The sequence below is a fragment of the Neoarius graeffei genome, chromosome 15, assembly GCF_027579695.1.
Source record: "Neoarius graeffei isolate fNeoGra1 chromosome 15, fNeoGra1.pri, whole genome shotgun sequence".
Classification (NCBI taxonomy): domain Eukaryota; kingdom Metazoa; phylum Chordata; class Actinopteri; order Siluriformes; family Ariidae; genus Neoarius; species Neoarius graeffei.
In genome coordinates this window covers 57671474-57694263 of record NC_083583.1, presented here as the reverse complement: position 1 = coordinate 57694263, position 22790 = coordinate 57671474, and the positions used below count along the sequence as shown (strand labels likewise).

Below are 22790 nucleotides of genomic sequence, written 5' to 3'. Positions count from 1 at the left end.
TGGGGCGCACTGAAATGACGCGTGTTTTGCGCAGGCGCGTTCGCTCTTGCGCGCATCGGGTGAAAGAATTCGGGAAAGTTCAGCTGTGCTTCAGTCGTGTATTTCATTTAATGAGTGATTTACTTTCAGACATCGTACCCGGACTTTTCTGAATCTCGGTTTTGCTGGATACAGTCAGAAATGGCAGATAAGGAAGGTAACGTCTGGGTGCGCGCTTTGTTTCCTTTCTGCGTTGAGAGCTAAGTGGCTAACGCGCTACATTTTGGCGGCGACTGGCTTTCTTTACCTTTAAAAACTTCCGAGCGCGTTTCCTCGGCTATAAAATACCGTGCGGCTGGGTGTTTAATGTGGAGGAGCTTAAACAAGCGCCTCATAAACCGTTAGCACGAACCGTAGAGCCTGAGTGAGCTTTAATAGCAGCATCAGTCTCTGGTCCTGCTAGTCAGTGAAAAATGAGCGCTGTAACTCTGGGAACTGGCATGAGTGAAGTGTAAACATTATTTTCTGCGGTGGCTTTAGGCTGAGCAGGTGTCCCGAACAGCCTTTTGACCCTTTTGGAGTTAAAAAAAAGTTTTTAAAGCAATATGAAATTCGTTGTTTTGCCCACCTGGTACATGTGAAAACCATGCTGTTTCGTTCATGAGGTGTAGGGGTTAGCACTGTTGCTTCACAGCTAGAAGGTTCTGAGTTCGAGCCCCGACGGGGAGCTTTCTGTGTGGAGTTTCCTCTGGGTGCTTCTACACAGTCCAAAGGCGTGCAGGTTAGGATAACTGGTGGCTCTGGTGACTTGTCCAGGATAAGCAGTTATGGATGGGTTTCGAGAGAAGAGCTGGGAAGGCGCTCAGTCAACCTGCACATGGAAACCAAACCGAACAGCTGAAGATTCAGATCACCTGGGCATTTTGCAGATTCTTGGCTATCAGAAGTGGAACCTGATGCTCATCCCTCTCAAGCTTTGATGTGTTGTACTTTCTGAGAGGCTTTTCTGGTTACTGTGGTTGTAATGGGTGTTTGAGTTACTGTAATTATAGCATGGTGGTGTAGGGGTTAGCACGGTCACCTCACAGCAAGAAGGTCCTGGGTTCGAGCCCAGCAGCCGATGAGGACGTTTCTATGTAGAGTTTGCATGTTCTCCCTGTGTCAGCGTGGGTTTCCCCCACAGTTCAAAGACATGCAGGTTAGGATAACTGGTGGCTCTGGTGACTTGGACTCCAGCTTGCCCGTGACTCTGCACAGGATAAGCGGTTACAGATGATGGATGGATGGGTTTTGTGAGAAGAGTTGTGGAGAGAGCTGGGAAGGCGCTCAAGAGACCTTCAGTCAACCTGCACACGGAAACCAAACCGAACAGCTGAAGATTCAGATCACCTGGGCATTTTGCAGATTCTTGGCTATCAGAAGTGGAACCTGATGCTCATCCCTCTCAAGCTTTGATGTGTTGTACTTTCTGAGAGGCTTTTCTGGTTACTGTGGTTGTAATGGGTGTTTATTTGAGTTACTGTAATTATAGCACAGTGGTGTAGGGGTTAGCACGGTCACCTCACAGCAAGAAGGTCCTGGGTTCGAGCCCAGTAGCCAATGAGGACGTTTCTGTGTGGAGTTTGCATGTTCTCCACATGTCGGCGTGGGTTTCCCCCACAGTCCAAAGACATGCGGGTTAGGATATCTGGTGACTTGGACTCCAGCTTGCCTGTGACTCTGCACAGGATAAGCGGTTAGAGGATGGATGGATGGATGGATGGGTTTTGTGAGAAGAGTTGTGGAGAGAGCTGGGAAGGCGCTCATCAAGAGACCTTCAGTCAACCTGCACATGGAAACCAAACCGAACAGCTGAAGATTCAGATCACCTGGGCATTTTGCAGATTCTTGGCTATCAGAAGTGGAACCTGATGCTCATCCCTCTCAAGCTTTGATGTGTTGTACTTTCTGAGAGGCTTTTCTGGTTACTGTGGTTGTAAAGGGTGTTTATTTGAGTTACTGTAACTATAGCATGGTGTTGTAGGGGTTAGCACGGTCACCTCGCAGCAAGAAGGTCCTGGGTTCGAGCCTAGCAGCCGATGAGGACGTTTCCGTGTGGAGTTTGCATGTTCTCCCCGTGTCAGTGTGGGTTTCCTCTGGGTGCTCTGGTTTCCCCCACAGTCCAAAGACATGCAGGTTGGGTTAACATGGGGTGGCCTTGGGCTGAAGTGCCCTTGAGCAAGGTGCCTAACCCCTAACTGCTCCCCGGGTGCTGTAGTGTGGCTGCCCACTGCTCTGGGTGTGTACGCGTGTGTTCACTGCTTCAGATGGGTTAAATGCAGAGGATGAATCTCACTGTGCTTGAAGTGTGCATGTGACAAAGGTTTCTTCTTTCTTCTTCCTGTCAGTTCAGATTTGTCTGGTTATTTTCCTCTGAGCTCTCTATCAGCAAGGTGTCTCAGCCTTTAGAGCCTCTGCACACATGGGGTTTTTGTTTTTGTTTTCTCCATTATTCTGTGAAAATTATAAAGACTGTTCTGTGTGAAACTCTTAGGAGATCAGCAGTTTCTGAAATACACAATCCAACTCATTTGTTTCCAATGACTATGCCACAGTTAAAGTCACAGAGATCATTACATCACATTTAGCAGACGCTCTTATCCAGAGCAACATATAACCTACCCAGAGCAGCGTGGGGAGCAATTGTGGGTTTGATGCCTTGCTCAAGGGCACTTCAGCCATTCCTGCTGGTCTAGGGAATCAAACCAGCAACCTTTTGGTCCCAAAGCTGTTAATCTAACCATTAGGCCGTGACTTCCTCATAAATCATAAATTTATCTTCATTCTGATATTTGATGTGAACATTAACTGAAGCTCTTGACGTGTTTTTTTTTTTTTTTTTTTGTGCGCGTGCATTGTGGTGCTGCCATGTAATTGAATGATTAGATAACTGCATGAATTATCTAAAGTAGACAGTGAGTATTAAGTTGCCCTCACTTTCATAAAATCTGATGCGTTTTTGTTTGGGTGTTCCTTTTCACCAATAAAGACATCCTGTAAAATTTTTTTGACCATATTCAAAAGTCTAATGGTGGCACCATGAGGTTCATTTTTTGCCAAAAAACGCTTATTTTATGTTTTCGCGTAAGGTTTGAATCACAATGTTGGACTCCATTTATTGATTTCTTGTGAGCAGAGATCATGTTAAGAACCTTTGCAAGGGATTGAGAAGCATTAATGCGATTCATAATACATTTGTATTGTTTAAAAGTAGTTGAACAATGATTCAATGAACAGCTAAAACTCAAACTGTGCTTGATAATTAGAATATGTACTAAAAATGTGTATCTAAGATATTTGGTATACTCTATAAGGTGCCGTAATGTTTCATGAAAAGTGATCAAAATTTTGTCATAAAAGTCATAAAATAGCAGCTTTTTCCATAACTTTGAGCTCCTGGTGCCAAAATTAAACTTTTGAATTTTGTCAAAATATTTCACCCAGTGTGTTTTCTTACCAAAAGGAACATAAAAACAAAAATGCATCATGATCGGAGGAACTTTTCATTTTTAGGGGGCAACTGATGCACCCTAGTGAGTATAATTCATCTAATATTATTCAGGGATGAGAGTTTTCCGCTTTTTGGCGGAATTCCGCTTTTTTTCAGTCAAAATGGACCTTTTTTATATTGTTGCAAATCCGTTGAGAAAATTTTAGGGGGGTAGGGTCTGCGTTGTGCTGTTTTGTCATTGCCACGGGGCAAGGGAGACCTCTAGTGGTCATATTTTTCCATAGCAACGCAGTTTTCTATTCCTTTTTTGTGCCTTTGGTGTTGCCGTACTCAGATGTCTCATCTCATTATCTGTAGCCGCTTTATCCTGTTCTACAGGGTCGCAGGCAAGCTGGAGCCTATCCCAGCTGACTACGGCGAAAGGCGGGGTACACCCTGGACAAGTCGCCAGGTCATCACAAGGCTGACACATAGACAACCATTCACACTCACATTCACACCTACGGTCAATTTAGAGTCACCAGTTAACCTAACCTGCATGTCTTTGGACTGTGGGGGAAACCGGAGCACCCGGAGGAAACCCACGCGGACACGGGGAGAACATGCAAACTCCGCACAGAAAGGCCCTCGCCGGCCACGGGACTCGAACCCGGACCTTCTTGCTGTGAGGCGACAGCGCTAACCACTACACCACCGTGCTGCCCCGTACTCAGATGTATTCAGTTATTAACGTTACTCAGAAGCTGAACGGCCAGTGGTTTTGTGATCTGTGTTTATGGCCAGAAAGCATTTGCCTTTAAGTAATTTATGTTAATCTGCCTCTCAATAATAATAATAAGAATAAGAAATTATCTGACATGAATCTTCCTACATAAGCGAGAATGTCTTTTTACAGTTAATGTATCAGATGGTAACCGTTAGCTTCTAAATGACGTTTCCCATAGATGTTAGCCTTAAGCTAACTGCTCATCTTTCATTTGTCCTGTACGTAGCCTACTCTTTCTTGTGTTGTGTGATTATAATCCAAACATAGCTTAATCCAGATACACTTTGCATGTCTTGTATGTCAGTTTTACAGATAAATCTTCAGTAAATTCTTCATAAATCCACCAACGGACTCTGAAAGTTTATTGAAGAAGTTGTTAGCTATCTGCGTAGCTCGTTGCCACGCAACCAGGGAAGCACACGCACGAGCGGGGGCAGAATAATCGTACTTTCTCCTAAGACGTTAGTTTGCCGTTAGTTTGTATTTGGTGTATAACCAGTGTCTCATGTGTTGTGATTGGCCCCTGTATCGGCATTTGCTGAATGACAACCAATCCGTATTCACCTTCTTAAACCACCTTCCCGCGCTACATGATTGGTTCTTTGCACGTGTGGAGTACTGCAGCAATACTCGTGTATGCAGTTTTGTATCAAAATGCCGAATGTTATCGAGACTCGCGACGAAGCTAAAGTGCGTGAGATAGATGCGGATCTGAAAAACAAGCATGCAGAGTAAGAGAGAGGCCAAGTATGAGTTAGACAGGGAGCAAAAGAAAGCAAGGCTGGAGCATGTGAAAAATCAAGAGGAGTTGGCTAAAAAGAGGGAGAGGACCAACAAGCTTTTAGCTCTTGCTAAAAAGCTCAAAATAAAGAAGAAATAAATTTTCTGCACCATGAAACTGTAAATAGTTGTATATATTGTAAATAGACAAACACTTTATAGAACCAAAGGAAAAATGTATTCATAAATCATACAAACAGTTTGGGACTTGTACATGTATGAGGTAAGAATGTACAGCTTCTATCAAATTTGCACATTTTATATAAATACTAGTGATAAACTATTATTTAATATAGCAGTGAATGTGTTACCTTAGTTTGGATTTAGAGCAGCAAATTTGAAGTATCATGTTGGTGCTCACCTGGAATGTATATGCAAAATTTATCACAAAAGGCCTATGTCAATGTTTCCTTTACATAGGTGTAGTTGATCTTTATCAAATGAAAGTTTAAGTAATGTATGTACTTGAAAGAGAGTTCTACTTTTGTATAAATGTCAATTTTGTAATCAAACAGGGTATGGTATTTCAACAACATTTGTAAAATTTTAATGATAAAATAAATGGTTTTTAGGGTAAAAAATCTCTAAAATCCATGAGCTCCTGGGGGCTTCGCCCCCAGACCCCCGGCTAATTTTTCAGATTTTTTCATCACAAGCCACTCTCATCCCTGATTAATTTATCTAATATTAATTTCCTATTACTTTCATCAGCTTTAAAGCTCAGACACAAATTTTACTCGGATTTTCTCCCGAATATACTCTTGGCTATTTCCCACCCTCCAGCCAGGTCTCCCCTGTCATACAACAGCTACTAACCTGAGAGGGTGAGGGCTAACACATGCTTCCTCTGAGATACGTTGCATCTTTTCAAACTGTTGCTCATGCTGCATCACAGGGCAGTGTAACACACTCAAAGGAAAGTGCTATCTACCTTCTTCTACATACACACCCTCACGGATGCCCATGATTGGCTAGTGTCACTGTAATTGGTAGCAGAGAGGAAGTCGTGCCACCCTTCCTACTCAGAGAGCACAGCCAATTCTGCTCTCTTGGACTCCCCAGCTACACATGGCTATGGCATTGTTTTGTTTGGAATTCGTGAGCTCTTGACACTAGGGTGGACGTGTTGCTGTTGTACTTCTAAGGAGCAAAAAAACAAATGTAATTAAATTACATCATGATATCCACAATATTTAAAAAAAAAAAGTACTTTGGCATAATTTATCGATATCATATTGGCAAATGCTACTAGAATCTATAATGTGTCGTCTCATCAGGCAGGCTGTACTGTGAATTATTTATCAAGTTAATGTAGAGGAGTTCACACACCGCAGTAAATTAGTGATAACTTGGATAAAACGCCTGTTGTCTGGCCAGTGATGTAGCTAGGAATTAATTTCTGGATAGGAAAGGAAATATGCAAAATAAAATCACTAAGTAAAATGCACCATTTGTCATTTCATTATTAAAAGCAGTATTGATGGGCTGCATGCGGTTCCACTGAAAATTATTAAAATAATATGCTAATTGGGGGAGGAATTTTATAATGCTAGATCTACCCTCTTTTTTTTTTTTCTCCTGTCTTTTTTAAACCTCCAGTATTTCATTGTCTGTCTTAACTTTCAAACACAAACCTGTTTCTCACCATAGCAGCTGAGAGCCAATAAAATGTATGAAACAAATGAAGATGTGCGTTTATTTATTTGACATTCGAGGCGTTCATATGGGGCAGTTGCAACGATGAAGTCTTGATGAGCAACATTATAGCACAATTGCTGTGTAAAACGGTGTCCTATAATCTGAATGTGGCTACGCTGCTCTGGGTTGATCTGCTTTTCTTGTTCCCTTCTAGTGTATGATGATGCTGTAGAGGAGCGGGTAATAAATGAAGAATACAAAATATGGAAGAAAAACACGCCTTTTCTCTACGACCTGGTCATGACACACGCTCTCGAGTGGCCAAGTCTAACGGTGCAATGGTTGCCTGATGTGAGCAGGTAAAAAAAAACTTTTCAAAGTCGTACTTAAATCCAGTGCAGGGGTTACGACTGATAACTTTCATGTGTGTATATATTTTCATTGTAGATATTTGGACTAACATATTTTAAAAAGTGAACATGGGCTGTTTCTCTATTTACCGTAAAGGCACCAGTCTTTGCAGATCTGCATGTTTTGAAACTGCATGGAGAATTGATTCAAAGGGTGTGAAAATCTCTGATGTTCATTCATTCTCATTATCTCTAGCCGCTTTATCCTGTTCTACAGGGTCGCAGGCAAGCTGGAGCCTATCCCAGCTGACTACGGGCGAAAGGCGGGGTACACCCTGGACAAGTCGCCAGGTCATCACAGGGCTGACACATAGACACAGACAACCATTCACATTCACACCTACGGTCAATTTAGAGTCACCAGTTAACCTAACCTGCATGTCTTTGGACTGTGGGGGAAACCGGAGCACCCGGAGGAAACCCACGCGGACACGGGGAGAACATGCAAACTCCACACAGAAAGGCCCTCGCCGGCCACGGGGCTCGAACCCGGACCTTCTTGCTGTGAGGCGACAGCGCTAACCACTACACCACCGTGCCGCCAATCTCTGATGTTATCCATGTTTAATTTCTCGTTTAGACCAGAGGGAAAGGATTATGCAGTTCATAGACTGGTGTTGGGAACACACACTTCAGATGAGCAGAACCACCTGGTCATTGCCAGTGTTCAGATCCCCAACGACGATGCTCAGTTCGATGCGTCTCACTACGACAGCGAGAAAGGAGGTTTGTCCTGCATAAGTCAGATATTTCTTTATTTATTTATTTATTTATTTATTTAAATACAATGTTCAGTCAATACATAATGATGGCGGATTTACAATAAATATTGTCAAAGTTAACATGGCTCCTAAATACATTAAGTTTTGTTAGTCAGTTATCTTCATTTTGTAATGAGTATTTCTTGATTTTAATGTTTTGTTTTGTTTTTTTGTGTGTGCGCGCACGCGTGTTTTTTCAGCAGGTACGTTCACTCCTGAATATTTGGTATAAATTGGAGGTTCACTTCATTACTGAGTGAAATTGCTGGAGGGTCTAAAAATCGGAGTGGAAAATAAACCGGTTCTGGTGGTATTATTAATCATATATTGATGTATTGGTAGAATAAGTCCCCTTGTTTGATATTTATTTAATGTTGAACATAGTGTGTGTTTGACTCCTAGTCAGAATACAAACAGTTATCACTGATCACCTCTCTCTGTAGAGTTTGGAGGCTTTGGGTCTGTGAGTGGAAAGATTGAGATCGAGATAAAGATCAATCACGAGGGTGAGGTAAACCGAGCGAGGTACATGCCACAGAACCCCTGCATAATCGCCACAAAGACTCCTACATCCGACGTGCTGGTCTTTGACTACAATAAACACCCGTCCAAACCAGGTGAGTCAAAGTTTTGTTCCCTTTAACCCAGAACGGTTCTCCCCGGATAATTTTTTCTTTTTCCCAAATTTATTTTTATTGGTTTTCTTTTCAAGTCAAAATTATACAATGATGATATCAATGTATAGAATGTTTTACATACAACAGCATGAAATCAGAATTAGAATTATAAGACCCAAAAAGAATAACCCATTAAGACTTTAGATTCTGAGTCAAATTTTGGACATGAATACACTTATGGCCCTTTTCCACTACCCTTTTTCAGCTCACTTCAGCCCGACACGGCTCGCGTTTCGACTACCAAAAACCAGCACGACTCAGCTCATTTCAGCCCTGCTTAGCCCCTAAAACTCGCACCGTTTTGGAGTGGGGCTGAAGTGAGCCAAGCCGTGCCGAGTGAGGCTGGGGGCGTGAGCAGACACTCCCCTGTGCACTGATTGGTGAGGAGGAGTGTCCTCACATGCCCACACACGCCCCGCGAGCGCGCTGGGATCTGTAAACACCGCAAACCCGGAAGGAGAATAATTACGAGAATTTCTGAAGCCTTATGCGCCTCGCCTCATCTATACGCTCTTGCCAGTATCTGTCCGCGTTGTCGGTGACAACAAGCCACAGCACCAAGACCAGCAACACTAACGACTCCATGTCCTCCATGTTTATTGTTTACTATCCGGGTCGTGAGACTACCGCTTAAAAGCTCACTGATGTCACTGTTTGCGCTGCTTAACGACATCACGTGACGTCCACCCACTTTCGCTAACTCCACCCAATGTGTCCACCCACTTCCAGCCAGCACGGTTCAGCGCGGTTGTAGTCGAAATGCAACTCCAACAGCCCCGCTCAGCCCGACTCAGCACGGCACGGCTCAGCCCGACTCAGCCGCGTTTGTAGTGGAAAAGCGGCATTACATACACAAAACACACTTACAGACGCAGTACAGATTACAATTAAAGAGACACAAATGGGGGAGAGGAGAAAAAAAATGGGGGCCTTTCTGAATGACACAATCCAGCAGAAGATGTATATTAAATGTTATTCCCACTTATAGCACACAAAGATTACATACATCTAGAAGAGTGCAATACAGATTACAGATTGGCAGAGGGGAACTGAATTGATTTCAAATGTTCAAGAAAAGGATTCCATATTTTGTAGAATTTAGTGGTGGAGCCATGCAATGTAGCCCTCATCTTCTCTAGCTTGGAGTAGGAGAAAAGATCCCTCAGCCAGTGATAAACTGTGGGAGGAGTAGAGGATTTCCATCTGAGTAGGATCAGTCTCCTAGCCAATAGAGTGGCAAATGCTATAAAGCCAGCCTTAAATTTAGGCACCGCTAGGGTAGAAGGTAGCACCCCAAACAGGATAGTTACTGGGATAGGGTCAGAGGGCACATTCAGTATAGTAGATAGGGTATTGAAAATTTCAGTCCAAAAGTTATGGAGAGTTGGACAAGTTAAAAATGTATGAATTAAGGAGGCTGGAGCCTGCTGGCATTGATCACAGAGGGGGTTTATGTGAGGGTAAATCCTAGAGATCCTCTCCTTACTCCAGTGAGTGTGATGGAGAATTTTAAATTGTGTTGGTCCATGTCTGGCACAAAAAAAGGAGGAATGGAGACGATACAAGATTCTCTCCCAAACATCCTCATCAAACACCTCCCCAAGATCCTGTTCCCAGAGTGTCTTAATGGAAGACAAGGAATGATTATATTCAGAAAAGATTCTACCATACATGTACAAAATGAAACCCTTCTACCTAAAAACTGGTTCTAAAAATGTCTTGTTGTGTATTTTGTGGTTTTAAGGGGAAATTAGGCATTTCAGCTTGAACAAAGCTACGGATCTGTAAATGTTGGAAAAAATTACTTTTTTTTCAAGGAAAATTTTTCAGTCAGCTGCTGAAACGAGGCAAAGGTTCCTTCTATGTACAAATCACTGAAAGAAGTGTAGTCAAAGTGTTCCGGAATTTCCCGGAATTCCAGATTTTTAGATTTTCCGCCGGATTTTTTCTGCTAATGACCCAGAAATCCGGATATTTGACAAAACTCTTGAGCAATGAATTCAGTAGGACGGGACCCTTCATCTCCCTCAGGTATGCGAAGATTGTGTCTTCTCTGCCTGCCCTCCAGATCATTGCATTTTTTTAGTGCGCACACACTTCTGCGCCAAGTTTGGACTCCATGCTAGCGACAGTGTCGCTGTGTGTTGTGGCAAAGCACTCCAGATCGTGAATAGTGGTGCTATGCTTATCCACTTTAGCCTGCAAGCCCGACAAGGAGTTTTTAAGCTCCTCTTTAACAGCTGTGATTTCGGTATGGAGATTGCTGGATAGGCCGGGCGCGGTGGCGCGTGCCTGTAATCCAAGCTGCCGGGAGGCTGAGGCTGGCGGATTGTTTGAGCTCAGGGGTTCTGGGCTGCAGTGGCCTATGCCGATCGGGTGTCCGCACTAAGTTCGGTATCGATATGGTGCTCCTGAGGGAGCTCGGGACCACCAGGTCGCCTAAGGAGGGGTGAACCGGCCCAGGTCGGGAACGGAGCAGGTCAAAGCCCCCGTGCCGATCAGTAGTGGGATGAGATTGCTGGATAGCAAGTCCGCTTTAGAATCAATTTTGCCACACACATCTGTTTTTTAAAGCTTGTAGGGCATCCGTGAATTTAGTGGCACTCAGTGTGTCTGCCTCAATGCTAGTCGCTTCAGCGTTACCTTTAGCCATGCTTTTTGGAGAGTCTGGCTTTGAGCAGGTAGTACTAGTAGTCTTCGAAGCCTCACGTCTCGTTCGAGCATCAGTCATTTTCAGGCAGGATACGATGCAAAGGTCAACTTAAAGTGTGGTATGAAAGGTATTTTGCAAAATATTCGTTACACTATGCTTTTATATAAAAATAAACGTTGCACTTGGCAGGAGCTCACAAAAAACACGTCAACTCCATGCGTGCGCACTAGCGCTTCCCCCGATAAATTTGTAAATCCTCTTGTTTTGTTTTAAATTAAATCTGTAAATCTGCAAAAAACAATTATGGTATAAATTGATTGATTGATTTTTTACTTTATTGATCCCAAGCTGGGAAATTGTTACAGCAGCAAGTTATCAAACATGCAAAAAAAGACACACTGTACAACATAAAATTCTCATCTCATTATCTCTAGCCGCTTTATCCTGTTCTACAGGGTCGCAGGCGAGCTGGAGCCTATCCCAGCTGACTACGGGCGAGAGGCGGGGTACACCCTGGACAAGTCGCCAGGTCATCACAGGGCTGACACACAGACACAGACAAACATTCACACTCACACCTACGGTCAATTTAGAGTCACCAGTTAACCTAACCTGCATGTCTTTGGACTGTGGGGGAAACCGGAGCACCCGGAGGAAACCCACGCGGACACGGGGAGAACATGCAAACTCCACACAGAAAGGCCCTCACCGGCCACGGGGCTCGAACCCAGACCTTCTTGCTGTGAGGCGACAGCGCTAACCACTACACCACCTTGATTAAATAACTTGTCCTTTGACAATTTCATGAGGGTGTACGTTCTTTTAAAATCAACTCCTCTCACAATTTGTAGAGGAATTTCACCAAACTTGGCAAAAGGCTTTGGGTTTTTTGTTTGTTTGTTTGTTTGTTTTTTATTTATATATAAAAGAATGAGGCCCACTTTACACGGGGACGGTCTGAAACAAAAACGCAAAAGTCCGTTTTCGTTCTCACTTTTTTCCGCGTCTACACGACCGTTTTCAAGGAGGAAATCTGCGTCTATACGGTGACGCATAAATGTGTGGAATTCAATTGGATGTGCATGCCAGGCGGCTAGGTGGTGCTGTGAAAGACCTCCGCTATGTCTGCACGCATGCGCAACGTCTTCCGTCTTGTCTGATCTGCACATCTGCGCCACGAAAACTTTGACTACTCTGGCTATGGTAAGTAAGAAAGTAAGTAAAAAAGTAAGGGCATACTATACCCGCCTCTGTTCATTAACGGTATATGTGCAGATTCGGTGTAGATGTTCGAAGGACTCCTGGACGTTTATTAAAGCTGCCAGAGCAGCTTGAAGGTCCGTTGGATCGATGTAATCAGACATGCTCTTACTTTTTTACTTACTTTCTTACTTCCCGGGCTGGCATGTACAGTATATGACACATGTATGACGTAAACGCGTACCCGACGTGAGCAGATCCGAGCAGAGTTTCGCATATTGGGTAGTTTAGACGGATATGCAACGGGGGCTGTTTTTAACTTATCCACTCTGGAAGGCGTTTTCAATTTTTTCCGTTTTTCAGCCTCGGAAACGCCGTCCCCGTGTAGACGAAAGGCACTTCCGATAAAATATTTAGTCGTTTTTTACCTGACAGCGTCCTCATGTAAACAGGCCCTGAATAACCCTGTGAAGAATTGCAGGGGGAAAATATCCCAAATGTCTGAATGATCAGTGTTGAAAATGAGCAAACCGCAGTGCATTGTTGATCATGTATTTTATAGACTGTGTGGGATGGTGTGTGGTTTGGTTTTGTCTATCTGTCTGTCTATCTATCTAATCATCTGTATAGACCCCAGTGGTGAGTGCAGTCCAGACCTAAGACTCCGAGGTCATCAGAAGGAGGGCTATGGTCTTTCCTGGAATCCCAACCTGAGTGGAAACCTGCTGAGCGCATCAGATGATCATGTGAGTTCTGAATCTCCAGCACAAGCCTTTAGTCAAGTTTGGCTCAGTTAAATGGCTTGAACATCATTTTTCTGCAGACGATCTGTCTATGGGACATCAGTGGATCTCCTAAGGAAGGAAAGATTGTAGATGCCAAAACCATCTTCACAGGCCACACTGCTGTAGTAGAGGACGTGTCCTGGCACCTTCTGCACGAGTCGCTCTTTGGCTCAGTGGCCGATGACCAGAAACTTATGATGTGAGTGCAGCTATTCAGATTATACTCAAATCCCTAGCAACTGAGTGCCATGTACATTACTTTAAGAGTGTCTTTAACAAACACTGTGACTTAACTCAGAATCTACAGACAGAGGGAATCTGATCAGCCTTAACTTCTCTAATCTTTCCTCAAATGCTCTGGCTTTTAATTCTGCGTTCCAACTTCCAAGTAGGAAACCTCTGTTTGAACAGCTGTCCTCATCAGAAAGTCAGAGCATTTTGAGTTGTGGTTCCATAGCTTTACTTCACATTACGACGCTCATAGTGAGAAGTAATAACATGAATTATTTTTTTTCGCGGTCCGGTTTCCATCAAATCCTGCGCTCTGATTGGCTGACGAGCGGGTCCGTATCCTATGGTACAGACCCCAGTTACGGACCTCTGGCGACTCGCTCGTTCACAACAAACATGGTGGCAATTTTGGTCAACATTTATCTTTTTTATAAGATTTTTATCAAAAATCGTATAAATTTTTGCCAGCATTTCTCAGCATAATAGCATTAATTTTACATCATGGATCGCGATAACGACAGTGTTCACAGCGAAAGCAAGTTTTACTACCCTGAGGAAGAAGAAATAAAAGAAAACATTTCAGGAGAAAGCTAAAAACCTCTAACTTGCTAACGCCGAGCAAAAACATGGCTGAATCCTGGATGACTCAATTTTGTATAAATAGGGGACTACATAGGTGGCAAAATGTAGGGTTTTTTTCCCTGCCATGGAAGTGCACTTGTATACCGAGGAGGAAGCCATTTGCATTACAGCCGTGAATGAGGATTCACAATGGCAGTTTGGCTTTCCCTTTCGGGCGCTCTCGTTTTCTGTTAGAATTTGGTAAAGAAAAAAATAAATATATTAGTTACCAGCTTAAGGTCGGTCTGTATGGTGAAATACTGTGAGCTCGGCCTTGAATACTGACCTCGGCCCAGAGGGCCTCGCTCAGTACTTTCAAGACCTCGGTCACAGTATTTCACCATATGGACCTCCCAGCTGGTAAATAACGTGCTCTTCATCTTGGGTGAAGGTTTTCAGCAGATTGCACTGCAGACTGGCTTCCTGCCCACATTTCAACAGCGACAAATCACTCTTTTGACTGGCTTGGAGAAAAGAAGTTTAGCAGAAAAAAATTAATTGGAGAAAATCTTCCTGTTTAAAGGCCTGACTGTAGCTCTTTGGTAGCCTGGCTAACGCGACTTCAAAGCTCTCTGAGCTATTGGTTTGGCCAAGATATTAAGCCCAACCGTTTCCCAGAGCCCGTGGTTGACCCGCCTCCCTGAAATGCCTCAGTTTGTTACTGGTCGAAGCCAGAAAAGGCTGTGACGAAGCTTAAACCAATCACATCACTCTTTCCTCTGACGTATGCGACGCGACGGGGCTAACTGGTAGATTAAACTCTTACCGAAGCCGGTCGGGAGCAAGGCGAAAACGTCCTTCCTTTCAATAAATACCTCCAGGGCTGCTCTTTGCTCCGTTTTCAATGAGAACTTCCCGTTGAATGCTTTCAATACAGCATCTGTGCGTAATAGATGCGGAAGCGTGAATGAAGCGCTTCCGGCATAGATTCTGTAAACAATCTATGGCTTCCGGTCGCAGTTCTACTATGTCAGTGCCTTGAACACGCCTCTACCCAGGGCCGTTGGAGATGCTCAAAGTTGATTGGTTCCCGATTTTTCGGGAGCTTGGAAGAGCTGTAGATAGCTTGCCTGGCCAGACTAAGCTCGCAACAGGCCCTCGTGTTGCGTCACGCTTAGGATGGGCGGGCCCAGGCTAGCTCTTTGGCACACCCTGAAATGTAAACCTACATCCTTTTGGTCAGCAGCATAAAATCTGAATAATGTTCCGTACAAGGTGAACTGTGCCTGTGTGAAAACCTGCAGTCATTACAATTGCAACGTTAATTAAAGGAAGGCTTATTCTAATAATACCAACTTGGCTGAGAGCGCATTACAGAATTCCTAAGATTTTATTGGACCTGATGGCTACATGTAGGGCAAACCGTTGTCTTGGTAATTTTATCGAAAGTCGTCCATCAATACAGTGATGGAAAGTCATTTTCAGGAGGATCTAATGAGAGATCACGTCTGGTCTTCAACAGATGGGACACAAGATCCAACAACACAGCTAAGCCCAGTCACTCGGTGGATGCTCACACTGCTGAAGTCAACTGCTTGTCCTTCAATCCCTACAGCGAGTTCATCCTAGCCACTGGGTCTGCAGATAAGGTTTGTACAGCACTAGTATACACACGCAACCACAGCCTTGCCATCTTCTACATTAGGTAAAATATTCTCTTTTCCAAGCAAGTGTATCTGGAATTTTTTTTTTTTTTTTTAAATCCCCAAGACCATCATACAGTACACATAGTGGCAGTTTATACATGTAGACGTGTGCTTATTCCTACAGACTGTGGCCCTCTGGGATCTGCGTAACCTGAAGCTGAAGCTTCACTCTTTCGAGTCACACAAGGATGAAATATTCCAGGTAATACTTCTTCTGTGTCCTTCTGTCAGAAAGAGTCACCGTGTTGTGTGTGCAGAGCGGTTGTGCTGCTGTGGTTGGCCATTTCAGTTTTGCAGAGCACCATTTTATTAGGTCTCTGTTTAAAGAATTCTCACACTTCGGATGGGAACTGCCATAATAGGGGATGAAGGTATACAATGTGACACGTTAACACATTCCACCCAAATAGACGTATTTGCACAATCGATTATGTTTACGTGTCATTCCAGCCCTATCTAGAGGCTGTCATTGTTGCTAAAGGTTCTGCAAACAAATATTAGTAGAAGAAGAAGCCTTTATTTGTCACAAGTACTCAAGCACGGTGAAATTCCTCCCTTGCATTTAACCCATCTGAAGCAGTGAGCACGTGCACACATACCCAGAGCAGTGAACAGCTATGTTAGTGCCCAGGGAGCAGTTAGGGGTTAGGTGCCTTGCTCAAGGGCACTTCAGTCCTGATACAGAAGGAGGGGAAAGTACTGTTCATTCACTCAACCCCTCTTACATTTTCCCTGCTGGTCCCTAGCCTGGGAAATCCCATGCTGCTTTGCACAATCGTTCCGATCTGAAAAGACAGCATGGAAACTATGGTCTAAAGGCTCGCCTGAGTTAGGGAGCCAATCAGAGAGTGGGGAGGGGTGGAAAGACGGTGACGCGTACTACTCGACAAACGGAAGCTTGTAGTTTATTTGGGACTGTTTACGGATCACATTTAACATGGCGGCGAGCGATACGAACCAAACTTTCGATCAAGCTCTAGACACTGTTCTGAATAGTTTAGAGCGAAAGTTTGTTTTAAAAAAAGAACAGCGTTTGGCGTTTCAGTCTTTCTTCGTCACTCTAACTACGTCACCGGGTACAACTGCCATGATTGGCCATGGGCTACGTATACGCCAAATGATAGACATTCGCAACGTCCAATAAACGGCCGTTGACAATCGTAAACCACACCTCCCCTACGAGAAATTCAATAGGTGGATTCCAGACCATATTTCACTTGTGATATGGTCTGGTGTTAACCAGACTAGCTGGTCCCAGGAATCAAACCAGCAGCTCTTTAGGCTCAACACTTGGATGGTGTTGCTTGTTGCTAGTGCTTCCTCATGTCCTCTCTGGGTTTTTCCTTGAAATCCTCACCTCTGGGTTGCTCAATAGGAACGAATTTATATCCGTGTCGGGATTTCTGTTTTGTTACAAATGTCCATTAACTGCTTCTCTAACCTTCAGGTCATGGCTGCCCCCCAGGGTAAAGGGTGCAAATAATTGTGTCCAGGGTACATTTTGTGTTTCCATTATTTCACTATTATGCAAGCGCTCCCCCCCCCTTTTGTTCAGTAATCATGATAATTTTTATTAAAATATTTTGTTTAACAAAATTGGTTAATTTACATTTCTGAATTACATACTTCAAATTCAGGGGTGCCAATAATTCTGACCAGGATTGTATGTTGCAAAAGTGACGTTTCGGCAGCCGATTTACATCACTAAAGCATATACGCAGAACCATGGCCTCACTTATCGTTTATAAACGCCTTGAGGCCTCAAGAATGGCACAGGAATAGTTTTAAGCATTAACAATAAATCTAATCTAGTAATTTTTACGATTAAAATGATTCATATAGGTAGCGGTCTGAGTGAATGACCTTGACGTCCGTGATGTCTCAGCAGGAAGTCTATCGGTCTCATCACCATTTCCGCTACACTGAAACAGAGCTGACTGCAACTCCGATCCTCCATTTTGAGCTAATTTATCGCCATGCCACGTAGATGTGTTGCTGGCGGGTGCAGCAACATGACAGAAGGTGGATTTACGTTGCATTCCTCGCCCAAGAATGTTCAAACTGCACAGATTTGGACGTGTTTTGCAAGAAGTTCACGGGCACATTGGGCGGCTTTGAAGTGGTCTCTCCTCTGCTCTGCACATTTTACTGAGGACTCAGTAGACCTTTGATCTGTTGAGGAGCGTTGGGTATAAGCCCGTATTGAAAGAAGGTGCAGTACCAACAGTAAAGGAAAATAAAATGATAAGAAAAGTAAGTTCAGTTGCACCAGTCCTCCCAGAGTGTGAGCCGAGGGTTGTTGCTAAAACCTGGAATGGGACATAATTATCGCTCGGGCAGTGACCTCCCCGCGGTTGTTGCTAAAACCGGTGATGTCCCGGGTTTTAGTAATTGCCTGAGCCGAGCAGTAATGGCGGAGTACTCAGTATGGAGAAAATGGAGAATGAGTGGACCAGCCATCTGATTTCTCTGCTGGATATGCTCGCCTCAGCAGCAATATCTCGCCCTTATGAGGAAGAAGCGAATCAACGGAGAACTGAACGAACAACTGAAAGTTAGATTGTTTTGAAACAATCGGCCACAAAATCGGCCTTCAAGAAGCAAGAGCACAGACGGGTAAGACGTGACTCTCCTTTGGATACAAAACACCACCACCACATTGTTTACCTGCATTTAGATTAATCCATGTAACTTGTATTGTGAGTTTAAGTTAGCGGTATAAGATTATTTAATTTGCTTCAGAATGTGATTGTCTCAGTTCATCTGATTATTTAAAGAGCCTTTTACGTTTTATCAGTGAAAATGCATGCATGTACATGTATGTTGCATAAGTTATAACACCTATCCTGTTTTAATGAGAGTCAACCCACAATCAATGAAGTCAGATCAGTCTTAGTTGAGCAAGTCAGTAACGGGATTTCTTACTTTCACCATAAATTTTTATTTACATGACTTTGGTCTGTAGCTGTAAAAGGCCTCGGCCTTAAAACCGGTTCCCGCTGTGACGTCACGCACTCAGGGCTGGCTAGCTCAGCGGGGCAGCTCAAACGCCAACTTTGCGTTCGATTTTAACTCTCAAAAATATTTTTTAAATTCCCATTTATGCAGCATACAAGAGTCAAGGATGGAGATACTATCCACTCAGAAACTTATTTAAAAATAAGGGTTCTGCATATTTCATTAAGGTCAGTGCAAAGAGGTACTAGCAGTGTGCTGTAACAAAACCAAGCATAGAGCGGAGGGACGCAGAACAAAACTCCCCCCAGCACTGACACAGAACAGGCATCAACCCAACTAAAAGATGGAGAAATTATACCTAAAAATGGAGGTAATGGACATTGTCACAAAGCATCTTTACAGAAATCCTGATATAGATATAAATTTGTTCCTGTTGAGCAAGCCAGAGGTGGTGATTTTGAGGAAAAACAGCGATGATCTGAGGAAGCATGAGCAACAAGCAGCGTCATCTAAGTGTTGTGGGAGGAAAGATAAAATCAACCTATTTCATAACACAAGATGGCAGTAATAGTGCTCGCTCTACTTTATTATATATATATATATATATATATATATATATATATATATATATATATATATATATATATACATACAGTTGTGTTCAAAATAATAGCAGTGTGTTTAAAAACGTGAGTAAAGCTCAAAATCCTTATAATAGTTTTTATTTCCATGCATTGGGAACACTGCACATTATATTCTACATCAAAACATGAAGAAAAATGTATCAATATTTTAACTACTTTACAGAAAATGAAGAAAAATGAACATTGGGCTGTTCAAAAAAACTAGCAGTGTCTGCATTTTTCATTACAAACTCCAAATATTTACTGTATAAACTGAAAAAATCTTAAGGATTTAGTATTCCTCTGAATCACTAAACTAATATTTAGTTGTATAACCACGGTTTCTGAGAACTTCTGGCACCTGTGAACAGGTATTCCAGCCCAGGATGATTTGACAGCATTCCACAATTCCTCTGCATTTCTTGGTTTTGCCTCAGAAACAGCATTTTTGATGTCACCCCACAAGTTTTCTATCGGATTAAGGTCCGGGGATTGGGCTGGCCACTCCATAACTTTCATTTTGTTGGTCTTGAACCCTGATGCTGCTCGCTTACTGGTGTGTTTGGGGTCGTTGTCTTGTTGAAACACCCATTTCAAGGGCATTTCCTCTTCAGCATAAGGCAACATGACCTCCTCAAGTATTTTGATATATGCAAACTGATCCATGATCCCTGGTATGCGATAAATGGGCCCAACATCATAGGAAGAGAAACATCCCCATATCATGATGCTTGCACCACCATGCTTCACTGTCTTCAGAGTGTACTGTGGCTTGAATTCAGTGTTTGGGGGTCGTCTGAAAAACTGTCTGTGGCTCTTGGACCCAAAAAGAACAATTTTACTTTCATCAGTCCACAAAATGTTTTTCCATTTCTCTTTAGGCCAGGCGATGTGTTCTTTGGCAAATTGTATCCTCTTCGGCACGTCTTTTTTTTTTTTTTTAACAGTGGAACTTTGCGGGGGCTTCTTGCCGATAGATTAGCTTCACACAGGCATCTTCTAATTGTCACAGTACTCACAGGTAACTTCAGACCGTCTTTGATCACCCTGGAGCTGATCATTGGCTGAGTCTTTGCCATTCTGGCTATTCTTCGATCCATTCGAATGGTAGTCTTCTGTTTTCTTCCACGTCTCTCTGGCTTTGCTGTCCATTTTAAAGCACTGGAGATCATTTTAGCCGAGCAGCCCATCATTTTCTGCACTTCTTTACAGTATACATTTTACCTCTCCAATGTTTTAATCAAAGCACGCTGTTCTTCTGAACAATGTCTGGAACGACCCATGTTTCTCAGGTTTTCAGAGAGAAATGGATGTACAACATGTGCTGGCTTCATCCTTAAATTCGGGCCACCTGACTGACATCTGTTTTTTCACAGAATGAATGACCTCACTAATTGAACTCCACACTGCTATTATTTTGAACACGTCCCTTTCACTTAATTATTCGATTACACAGACTCGGAGCATGCATATCATGAATGTTGGGTCTGTTGGTTTTCTATGACTCTACTACACCTACTGGTAAATTATTTGCCATGTAGTAATATAATTTCCACCAAAAACAGTGATTGATCTGGTTAGTCGTGTTGGACTGCTATTATTTTGAACACAAGTGTATATCTCACACACACACCTGGGTCCAGCAGATGAAAAGAAACTAAGAAAATGTTGAGCAGATCTGCAAAAGGTGAAATGTTCCCTCGTTTTGGGTGCGTTTTAGCTTGCTTTGCTCACTTCGGTTTCTTTTCTCCTACAATGATTCACTCTGATGAACAGCCAATCGGAGAAGGCTCTCCTCTGACACCAGTTCACCTGATACTGACACTGTAGGATACGCCCCATAAACGCCACCAATGGTTGGATGGATATGACCGCCAAAATTCCAGTTATCTGTGTGTCATGGCACTGACTGACAGTAAATTTCTTGTGGCAGGTTCAGTGGTCTCCTCATAACGAGACAATCCTGGCCTCCAGTGGAACAGACAGACGTCTCAACGTCTGGGACCTGAGGTGAGGCAACAGTCTTGTGTTTAGTCTCGAACATCCCTGTTGTCGTCTTGTGACTGTAATCAGTGTAAATAAATGGCTGTGTGTAGCAGTGCGTCATCAAAAACCTTAGTTTTAATTTGTTTTGACATGCTTGCAGTAAAATTGGAGAGGAACAGTCTGCTGAGGATGCTGAAGATGGACCTCCAGAACTGCTGGTAAGTCCACAACACGGGTTGTTTCTTTAATTCTCCTGTGGGATTTTTCATTTTTTGTGCACTTCAAGTTCACTTGTGTATCTGCAACCATGGCAGTTTATTCACGGAGGCCACACAGCGAAGATCTCGGATTTCTCATGGAATCCCAACGAGCCCTGGGTGATCTGCTCCGTATCTGAAGATAACATTATGCAAGTTTGGCAAATGGTCAGTCCTGCTTATTATTTTGAAATTCTCTTCACATTTGGTTTTAAAAAGGCCGTCTTTATAAGTCTTAACCGCTTGTTCCCTCTTTCAGGCTGAAAACATCTACAACGATGAGGAGCCAGACACTCCTGCCTCAGAGCTTGAGAGCCAGACATCATAACAGCTTCCAGCATGTAATGGCAAAGTGGTGGTGGTTTTTTTTTTTTTTTTTTTTGTTAGTTTCTCATTTGTTACAAAGATTCATTCAGTCAGTGTCACTTGGGATGGATCAGGTTATGAAACAGCATTTGAGGATCTCCAGAGGCCAAAATCCAATTAAACCAACTCCTTTTTACTTTCAGCATTTATTTTTGTCGAGTCTATGAACTTCTGTCGTCACATATTTCCTAAAAATGCACATCATGTTTGGTAGATCACCATGAGACATGGTGTGGGAGAATGTTCTGATGGAGAACGTCAATTGCTTTGAAAACGCACTGCTGTTTTTTTTTTGTTTTTTTTCCTCTTTTCTTTTTCCCCCCATGCATGAGTGAAAGCAGGCAGTTTTCAATCCTTTATACTTTTTTGGGCATAAACCTGATGTCAATCACAATAAAACTTTTTGTAATACCTTTTAAGCAGTTGTTCATTTTGTATTCCTAGTGATTTAATTACAAAATAATGAATCACACACAAGCAGTCATAAAGGGGCCTGGTCTCTCTTTTGGTACACATTATAGAATAGAATGCCTTTGTCACTGCACAAATGTACAACGAAATTAAGTTCGTCACAGGAGACCACTCTTGCGCCACCACTCTTGGGCACTTCAGCCCAAGGCCGTCCTTTGTTAACCTAACTGCATGTCTTTGGACTGTGGGGGGAAACCCACACAGAGAGGCCCTCGCCAGCCACGGGGCTCGAACCCAGACCTTCTTGCTGTGAGGCAACAGTGCTAACCACTACACCACTGTGCTGCCATTCTACCTTCTAGTCTCATCTCATTATCTCTAGCCGCTTTATCCTGTTCTACAGGGTCTCAGGCAAGCTGGAGCCTATCCCAGCTGACTACGGGCGAGAGGCAGGGTACACCCTGGACAAGTCGCCAGGTCATCACAGGGCCGACACATACGCTACGTTCAGACTGCAACCTGAAACGACCCATATCCGATTTGTTGTGAAAT

The 22790-nt window shown here is 43.3% G+C and overlaps 1 protein-coding gene across 2 annotated transcripts; it reads left to right on the top strand.

The window, feature by feature from the left end:
* Positions 1 to 33: 33 nt before the first annotated feature.
* On the top strand, positions 34 to 22246 carry rbb4l (retinoblastoma binding protein 4, like). 2 transcript variants are annotated; one of them, XM_060941699.1, is made up of 12 exons: positions 34 to 196; positions 6868 to 7012; positions 7644 to 7789; positions 8268 to 8441; positions 12985 to 13100; positions 13178 to 13338; positions 15454 to 15580; positions 15762 to 15839; positions 21152 to 21228; positions 21365 to 21422; positions 21519 to 21629; positions 21721 to 22246. In XM_060941699.1, exons 1-12 carry the CDS (start codon positions 181 to 183, stop codon positions 21787 to 21789), a joined length of 1278 nt encoding a protein of 425 aa, XP_060797682.1. In that variant the 5' UTR covers positions 34 to 180; the 3' UTR covers positions 21790 to 22246. The 2 variants fall into 2 exon arrangements, with proteins under 2 accessions (XP_060797682.1, XP_060797683.1); XM_060941700.1 differs by lacking the exon at positions 34 to 196 and adding an exon at positions 4401 to 5238.
* Positions 22247 to 22790: the final 544 nt, after the last annotated feature.